Source organism: Protobothrops mucrosquamatus, unplaced genomic scaffold (genome assembly GCF_001527695.2).
Source record: "Protobothrops mucrosquamatus isolate PMUCROS unplaced genomic scaffold, P.Mucros_1.0 scaffold3624, whole genome shotgun sequence".
Classification (NCBI taxonomy): domain Eukaryota; kingdom Metazoa; phylum Chordata; class Lepidosauria; order Squamata; family Viperidae; genus Protobothrops; species Protobothrops mucrosquamatus.
Genome location: NW_015389586.1, coordinates 11406 through 21516, shown reverse-complemented (window position 1 = coordinate 21516; position 10111 = coordinate 11406). Strand labels below are relative to the sequence as shown.

General features: G+C 38.1%; 1 protein-coding gene across 1 annotated transcript in view; it reads right to left on the bottom strand.

The window, feature by feature from the left end:
• The window catches only part of LOC107297972 (pre-mRNA-processing factor 17), a 31374-nt gene extending 22133 nt beyond the window's left edge, over positions 1 to 9241 (bottom strand). Inside the window, exons 1-3 of the mRNA XM_015827336.2 lie at positions 9212 to 9241; positions 7621 to 7707; positions 2563 to 2692 (exon numbers count right to left, since the gene is read on the bottom strand). Coding sequence (XP_015682822.1) covers positions 2563 to 2692; positions 7621 to 7707; positions 9212 to 9241 — 247 coding nt within the window. The remainder of the gene's footprint in view (positions 1 to 2562; positions 2693 to 7620; positions 7708 to 9211) is intronic.
• Positions 9242 to 10111: the final 870 nt, after the last annotated feature.

Sequence of the window (10111 nt, the reverse complement as noted above, 5' to 3'; positions counted from 1 at the left end):
GGGGGGGGGGGGGAATGGCCTGCTTTTGCTCAATCATCATCTGTCAAGAGAAATCTTACTAATTGAATTTCCTCAACAAATATCACCTTCCTGTCTTTGGAATATGCAAATACAAACAAATTTTATTTGCTATTCTGTGTCTTCTTTCAGTGGCGTAGAATAATTTCTGTCTGAATACATTATTGTCAAAGCATGCTCTGATGGTCTCTGAGATAAATTAACATACTCACAAATAGCAAAGTGCAAAAAAACAGGAGAGAAATTAAAGCTCAGATCTCTTTTTCTCCTCTGCCTACAATCTACAATATTTTATTTTACAATCAGTAGTGTTCCACAAAGATAGGCCTGGAAGACAGCCCAGGATTTGGGTGAATCAAATGTATTAGTTCCTGCGGTCTCTGGCTGCCAACATTCTAAGTTTATTTTAATAGCTTGATGTAACTGAACAATGATGCCTTTGTCCAATTCTTGCAATGTTGAGGTAGGAGCACATTCCTGTGAAGAGAAGCTTGGATTCTTGGAGACAGAGAAGATGCCTTCTCTAACTCCTAGCATTTGGCAAATTCTTTTATCAGAGACATTCTTTGCTACTGCTGAAAACTGAGAAATCCAATTGCTAGACTATTGCTTAGTTTGTTTCCCGAGTAATATTCAATTCTTTACCTCCAGAATATATATGCTATATTTTTTCTATCCTGCTCTATGGAGTAGAGAGTTGGTCTCTGACAGAAGGCCACCTGAAGAGACTAGAAGCATTTGAAAGGTGGATTTACAGGCGGCTGTTACGCATAAGCTGGGTTGACAAGATCAGAAATGAGGAGGTGATAAGCCGCCTGGGAAAGCCAAGGGAAATCATCAAAACAATTAAAAAATGAAACTTAGAATATTTCGGACATGTGATGCGACACCCAGAAAAATACGGCATACTCCATTTAATCCTCCAGGGAAAGATTGAAGGCAAACGAGGTCCAGGCAGAAAAAGAACATCGTGGCTTCAAAATCTAAGGGATTGGTCTGGACAAAACTCAGCAGCACTTTTTCGTGCGGCTGCTGATAAAAACAGGATCGTCAACATGATCGCCAATGTCCGATAACGGATATGGCACAAGAGGAAGACCTCCAGAAAATATAAATGTTAGTGTAAGTAGTATGTAAATATATATTTGAGAAACATTTTAAAAACATGTAGATAGAACACACACATTCTGCACAATCTTCTATTCTTTCTCTTTCACTGACAAACATCGCATTAAAATGAATGCTAAAATGTTTCAAGTTTCACCAGTGATCAACTTGTATTAATTTATTTACTTTGTTATACAGAATAGTAAAACTGTCCCTGAAGAGGAGGAAAAGAAATTTCTCCAAAATGAATTAGGCATCTTTCTTTTCAAGAAATATTTATTTGAGCTTCCTATCTCCAAGGTTTCAGAGAATGGGCCTTCCTCTCTTCCTCCAGGCAATGCTATGGAATGGATTGACCCTGGATCTAGAATGCGGGCCGTGAATTCTACAAGTTATTTTCCAAAATAAAGAGGGATTTTTTTCATTTGTGGTACAGAATTTTTCATTGCTTATGGTGCTTTTTAAAAGTTGTATTTATTCCATAAAAATGATCAGACAGAGAAATCAGGCTCATGAAATGGCTATAAATAACATCCCCCCACCCCCCCAAAAAAGAACAATGACTTTTCAGAGCAGGGACTCATATATATGATTACGGAAACATCTCATTCGAATATTTTTTTTTAAATAGATACCCTCAAAATGAACAGGAATCAAACTTTCTCTGTAGCTGATCTTAAGCTTTGGAATGTACTCCCTGTTGAATTGAGGAAATTAATCTTCTGAAAGATTGGCTTTTCAATAGTACGTTTAAACAAAGTTTAACTGCAGTTGGTATAAATTATAATGTTGTTTTACTCTTATTTTAATATTTTATTAATACTATTTTATGTTATTATAGATAATAAGATTTTTCTTTTTTAAACAATCATTCAGTAGTAAACATTTGCTTCACAGTGCACTGGGTTTATAAGCAGTTGCAATGCAGTTCTGATCCTGGTTACTTTCAAGTTATGCTGAAAGTTGGATGGAAACGATGCACAGTAATAAAATAGTTTGTTGAATAAGTGGTACAAAAGTGAACATTTACATCCAACCAGAAATGTTATGTTTATTTCATCATAATCTTTTCTACACAATGAAGATTACTGCAGACATGTTGCAGAGCTGTATATATTATGAGCAATATTTCAATACTGATTAACTACTCTTTCGGGGATTATAGAACTGAAATTAATATTATGAAAGCTTTAATAAACAAAAAGGTAAATAGGATATTCAATTAAATAAACAATAATTTAAGCCTAGATGTTTTCTGAACATTTTCCAATTATCAACAAACACTTCAGACTCTTACTATTTGCCAGAAAGACCAATGGATACTTTTTATTTTTAAAGCTTTGGAGGGTCTAAGAAGTTTGGAGGTATAATAGAGCGTGGCATTAATATAACAATTTTTAATAGGTTCGAATATAAAGAAACATACACACACATTACCATAAGTTGCAAATGTTCTTCTTTGTTGTTCAAACATGAAATCATTGATATGTGCTGGTTCCGTGTATCCAGAAAGCATGTTCCTGGGAGCGGCCATCTGTTGAGTCCTAAATGGATTGACTGGCCCAAACTGCATTAAAAACAGTAGAATAAAAGGTTTAATAAGATTTGCTTCATATATGGCATTTTATTTACAGAGATATCCGTGTTCAAACATTTATTACATCTATGTCTTATCTTTCATTCAAAAAACTCAACGCAACATGCACGAGTCTATCCTCGCAATAATTCAGTAAAGTCAGATTAGAAGAATGATTGCCTAAGATCATTCCTGAGCCTTCACAAGTGGGCATTTGAACCTCAGATTCAACAATTGTAATGTAACATACTACCATGATCTGAAATTAGTTTTGTAGACAACGGGTTAGCAGTTTCCAGGCATTACTGAACTCAACTAGCAACTTCAGCGGATTTGTCCGCTGGTCATAGAAGATGTGACATTTAGTCTACTATCAGGAGGGTCACCACTGCCTATCCTGCTAAGCTTTAGTATGGAAAAGACATACATCTATTTGTGTATCTATTAATGTGAGGGTCAAAAACCAAATATTTGCAATGGTTTCCAAATTCATTCATAGAAATCTGCCATCTCACATAAGCAAAGCTGTTACATATTTGTATTTATGTGATTTGCATGCTTTATATAGAGTAATGATGACTGCTAAATAATCAGTCAAAGTGGAAATGGCATCAATAAGCTACCTTCAGAATTCTTACAGTAGAATATGTCAACTGTAGACAACAAAATTATATTAAAAGCCACAGTTCAATAATTTTGCCCTCATTTCGAGACGCTTTATCCAAAATAGCAGCATCAAGAAAATTAAACTGGAAAAAAAGCAGACAGATGCAAAGTTTTCCATTCCCTCAAAGTTAAAAAAATTGAAAGCAGGGACCAGAAATTCCCCCTCCAATTTATTCTTAACCACACTGTAGCATTAGAGTTAAGTTTTATTCCAAATATACCCCACATTCTCTAACAATGTTCCAAAACTTACAAATTGGAGTACTTTATAGCTAAATATAATTGCTATAGAGCCAGGGAGGAATTCATTATATGTTATCTCTGGGCTGTCTCAAGAGTTTTAGTTACTATGGATTTCCTATTTTTGCCTCAATAGGGTGGTCTGAATCAAGATGGAAGGAATTCTTATTTTCTGTGCTTTCTGATGAAAGCTTTAACTGATTTTTTTTTCCCCTGTGAACCGTGCTAAGACATAACACATTTTTCAATACCTCCAGCCCTGGTGATAGATCACTGCAAGAGAGAAGTAGAATCTGCAGAAGTCACCACATTCCCATCATCTGTAGGTGAGAGCAATTTAGAGTTCCACTCTTCACCATTCTGATTCTAACCCTATCAGACTTCATTCAATATTTAATTGATTGCATTATAATGTTTAGATTGCATGTTACCTTCATGTTGGGGCTAAGATACTACATTTAATTTTACTTTCTGTTTATGCAATGGCAATCTTCTTCATACTATCCTACCCCTATTGTGTGCATCTAAATCAGTTCTGGAAAGCCCTTTATCCACCAGAGACAGGCATATATGTCTGCAGATAAGAATCTGGCTATATTATATTCCATTCTACTAAAGCTGTACACAATTTCGAGGGAGAAATTCAGTGAGAAAAGCAGGCAATAATAGAGTGCAAAAGCACTGATCAGATGAAAGGTGTATGTATTCTTCATAAATTAACTACAGCTATTAATATAAGGCAGTTATTCCACCCGCAGAGATGCCCACTATATGAATCTTAAGCCACCTGACAAAAAAGTCAAAACTGCAATACTTAATGAGATTCATTTCATGTATTATTTCCTCATCCCCTGGAGACATCAGATATGTTTTGCATTTTGAATCATTTCCCTACTCCCTCATGTTTAAATAAATCTAAGATCAAACTAATCAAATAATAGATATTCTTAACAAGCAAAAAGCAGAGCAAATTTTTGCACATTTTACATTTAATATAAATTTTTCATACTGTTTATTTTTGGGAATGCAGATCAGCAATATCTCAAAAAAATGCATTAAATGTACAAAAAAATAACCGTTTTGAGTTTTGACAGCCATGCTTTCACCACTGATAGCTATTTACATTGAGACAAATGAATTTGTATACAGATAGTCTTGATTTACAGCCATAACTTGTTCAGAATTAAGGTCGTGCTGATGGTTAAACGAATCGTCATGTTACTATGCCCAATTTTATGAACTTTTATGTGGAGATCAGTGGTAGTTACGCAAATGTGGCTGTAAAGCAGGGGTGTCAAACTCAATTTCATTGAGGGCCGCATCAGCATTGCGGTTGCCCTTGGGGGGGCGGGTAGGTGCGGCCTATTGGGTGGGCGTGGATGGAGTGGGTGTGGCCTACTGGGTGGGCATGGCCAGCTCTACATCGTTCGCGTCAAGGGTGCCTGTGGGGGCCTGGGCAGGAGTGGGACAAATCTGAGGGTCTCTGGCAGAAGGGGGTGGGACCGGGGCAAGCGCCAAGGCATGGTGCATTTCTTCATTTCTCACAAAGGGTGACACTTCCCCAGCATGCGCTCAGGGGGCGGGGCCAACACAGCAGGAGCTGGTTCCTCGCTGTTTCTAGACGGCCTTGTGGAGCTAAGACTGAATGTGTTTCAGCATACATGGCCACCACAAAATTGTACATTGGCTCCCGGCCGGCCTGGGGGGCCGTTCCCTCACTGTTTCCAGGTTGGCTTCGCGGGCCACATGAAACCACGTTGTGGGCCGCATCTGGCCCCCGGGCCTTGTGTTTGACATGTCTGCTGTAAAGCAAACACTGTGGTTGTTAAGTGAACCCATTGTCCAAAAGTAAACAATGGTTTCTGGCAAACAAGTGTCATAAATCATGTTCATCTGACTGCAGGACACTGCAAATGGCCATAAAATGCAATCATGTGACTGCATCCCCCCACAACCCGGATGTACATAAGTACCTTTTGGGGGGTCCACCATAACTTCAAACCATCACTAAGCAACTGGTTATAAGTCAAGGATTATCTATACATATGGTAGCTACTTTTTCCTGGAGGAGATTTTTTTTCTGAGGAATATTCAATTTGAGGATGTTTAAAAAAATTAATCTGGGTATTTGAGAGCTTTTACATAGTAAAAATTTGTATTCAAATTTTCTTACCATACTGTTTATTTTTTGTAGGATTTAAGAAGAAAAAGGATTGCAAATATAAGGAATAGTGCTGCTTTTTGCCAGGAAATATTATTATTTATTACAGAATATGATTATTACAAAAATATGGCATTTATGAAACTCACAAAAACACATTAAATATGGGCATTTATTAGACATATCTTCAATGCATCAGTTCAGTGCATTTCTTAACTGATCACACCAAGAATCCTTGAGAATTAACACTGCTTTCTCATCTGTTGATAAAATTAGCATTCTTCAAGGGTACAGATCTAGCATTTAATTGATAAAAAGATAAAGATAAAATAGAGAGTTCCCCAATACTTCACCTACTGTGTAATTTCATAAATGCAAGAGAAAGAAGTAAAAGTAACATCTGGCTATGAGATTATAAAGCTATGAATAAGATCATTCTTTTCTCTACATCTTGTCTACTATTTCCAAGTGAAAAGTGAAATAACTAGAGTATTATAAACAGACCAGATGTATTTTATATACACGAACTCCATTATTTAGCTTTTATTATTTCCAGTTTTAAGAAACGGTATTGTACAAAAACAAGAAACAAATAAAATTTGCAGAAAAACGGTCTGAGGGGAGATATGTTAGCAATTTTTAGATATCCAAAAGGCTGCTATACATAGGAGGAATACACTTGTTCTCTGTTGCTCCAAAAAGGGTAGTACCAACACCAATGGAATAAAACTACAGAGTAGATTCAAGATAGATATTGGGAGAAATTTCCTGACAGTAAGGGCTGTCAAACAGCAGAATAGGTTGCCTGAATATGTAGCATGTTCTCTTTCACGGGAGATTTTCAAACAGAGGCTGGATGGCTGTCCAAAGTGCTTAAGAATCTTACACCAAGCAGGGATTTGGACTAAGTGTTTTCTCAGGTACCTTTCAACTATATGCTTTTTCTGAAATGTTAACCTATTCTAATTATCTGAAATCTGAATTTTTAGTTAGAAAAAATTATTTTAAGCAGAAAGATTTGCCCGTTTCCTAGTTCAAGCTCTATTAAATATTGTAATTATTTTTATTATTCATTTTGGTGTAGCATTTAGTGTACTGAACAGTTATAAAATAAAGACCTAATTTCCAGCCTCAATTTTAAAATTATAATTTCTTCAACTACTTTCTAGCTGAAGAAGGAATCAATACAATAGGTGATGTTACAAAACTGTATATACATTATTTAATAATTAACAGTACTTTTCCACATCTTATTGAACAATATCAGCTAATATTATAGTATCAAGCTTAAAAAGTCATAGTTCATTTCTATACTGTGTTGCAGTTAAAAGGGGCGTTGTCTTACCTGAACGCCTTTTCTCAGCACAGAGATGGAGAATATCGTGTCTAATTCTGCCCACTGCATTTTAAAAAAGGCACAGACAAACTGTAGCATGCCCAAAGGACAGGTGATAAGGAGGATGGAAATAAAATTTATAAGAACAGTTGGAGTACAGAGAAGAGAAGAATGGGGGGGGGGGAAGACATGACAACTGTCTTTAATTATCTCAACAGCTGTCATGTAGAAGATGGGACAAATTGTTCAGAGTAGATTCAGAAACCAGGACAGGATCAATGGGTTTAACCTATACAGAAGTGGATTTTGGTTAGATACCAGAAAAAACATCCTCAAAGTCAGAGCCTTTAAACAATGAAATACTCTGAAGGTGGTGGATAAATAATAGGAGGGAACAGCAAATTTCTTCACTGAGCAGGATTGGACTGGAATGATCTCCAGACCCTCTTCTAACTTTACGTCTGTGGTTTTATGATAAATTGAAAGCAATTCATGTTAAAAAGCTAATTTACTTACCTCTGGTGCAAACATGGTGTCATATTTCGGATTATATTGAACTTCCTTGGTGGTTGGATCAATATGAAGCCCTGTTTCCACATCTTCCTGGAAAATTAAACATAGTTATAATGGACATACTTTGCAAACAGTACATCTTCTATATTAGCTTGATTAGAAAATTCTACTTCACGTTCTCTAAGATCTCAAAGCAACTTTTATATAACCTTGCTATAAAACTGGCATTTGAAAAAGGTTTTATATTTTTTTTTTGCAGTAAGACTTTATTAGGTTAGGTTAACAGTTTATTTACCACAGTCTACCTGCCAATAGGATATATAAGTTTGAGGTTGAATTGTGGAGTCTTTATGGCTCTTTGAATCATACCGTAACTATATCATACTTAACTATAACCAACTTAATCCTAGTTTTAATTGGGAAACTGTGAGCATCTGAGACCAACTAAATCCAAAAATGGTTGGGAATTCCTGGAACCTTAATGAAACAATATTTAACTCCATTCAAAACAGACAATAAAAAAAGCTAAAAATAAACATAAAGACCAGAACATCTCCTCACCAGCAATTAACATCCAGATAAGGAGGGATTAACACCCAGATTAACACCAAACAGATAATCAAGAAGTGAACTGCCTCATCAAAGAATTACAAGGAGAAAAGAATGCCCCACCAGCACTGACAGGGAAAATTACTTTATATAAACAGAAAGCAAATGCCACTCCCTTCTAGCATTGAAGATATAAGCTAGTTGGATAACAAAACATTTTCAACCAAACAACCATGCTCAGAGAACCAGCAACTCCACAGTGTGGCTGGCAAACATAATTCTCTTAAATCCTACAGGAGGCTGTTCCCTATATCAGTGGTGGCGAACCTATGGCACGGGTGCCAGAGGCGGCACTCAGAGCCCTCTCTGTGGGCACGCATGCCATCGCCCCAGCCCCCCCGTGGCCCCTTCCCCACCAACAGCCCCCCCAGAGGAGAGTTGCCCCGGGCGCAGCCTGTGCACAGCAGCACAACCAAGGACATGGCAGCCGGGCAGCGGGGAGAAGACTCCACCCTTGCGCCCCCTCGCGTACAGATGCTGCTGCGGGGCGCAGACAGAGGGCATGGCCATGACGCTGCTGGGCCGCCTGGGCGATCTGCTGTGGCGGGCTGTGGAGGTGGTGGGTGGCCCTGCGGGTAGGAGACACGGGGACAGGGCAGGGGCGAGGTGGTTTTTGGGCACTCGGTCTCTAAAAGGTTCGCTATCACTGCCCTATATAAACCAATAAAAGCAATAAAGAAGGCCCAAGCAGGGAACTTCAACGTTATTAGAATTAAAGCAAATATCAGTATCAAAGACCAAATAAATAGTAGTTGAGGCAATAGTATTTCATCAGTACAACTTTTTCCAGGTTTTATTTTAATCATTGCATAGCTTTGATGGCTATAATTTGGAGCCGACTCTCTCCTATAAAACACATCTGGAGAATATGGTGGCAAAAATCAACACTAGGGACATCCTCCAGAAATTAAGCAGAACCAAATGGGGACCTTCAGCTGTCACCCTCAGAACAACAGCACTAGGGCCGGTCTACTCTGCAGAATACCGTGCCCCTGTATGGCTTAACAGTCGCCATACTAGTAAGCATGACACCACGAGGATAAGCGGATGTATTAAAACCACTCCTATTTGCTGGCTTCCTGTTCTGAGCCACAGGGCACTGCCAGCTCTGCGAAGGCAAGATGCACTAGTGCAGGGGTAGTCAACCTTGGCTCTTTTATGACTCGTGGACTTCAACTCCCAGAATTTCTGAGCCAGCATGGCTGGTTCAGGAATTCTGGGAGTTGAAGTCCACGAGTCATAAAAGAGCCAAGGTTGCCTACCCCTGCACTAGTGAGAGAATGCAGGAAAAGTATGAACAACTTTCTCCTACTAGAGCACACTGACCGTCCCCATTTATCAGTTGGAAGGCTCAAATCTAAGAAGCCACTACTGGCACGTGCACAACATCTGCTTAACAACTTTAACATCGATTCCTAGTGGAAAGCCAAATGGGTTGCTGAACACCCATAGAACGACATATAGATGACCCCATGCCAAAGTGCCAGGTTTTGAACTACTTCGCCAGCAGTGGAAAATCCTGAACAGGATTTGCACCTCACATGGCGTCTACCAGGATTTTGTGTATAAATGGGGTATCGCATCCTCTCCTCAGTGTGACTGTGGGGTCCACGTCAAACTGTAAATCACATTGTGGCCAGCTGAGAGCTGAGGGCATATACTGGTACAATATCTGACTTTTTTTCAGATAAACAATCCTGTGCTTCAATGGTTAACGGCCTAGACATTGGTATCTGAATATAGATCTTTTTAACATTCATGTTTTATTTTATTATTTTATTTATTTATATTTTAGGTGACATGTCAATGTATGTTGTAAGTCCACGTATGTTATGCTGTATGCTAAATAAATACATAGGCTTGAATAAAAAGACTTGGACCTTAT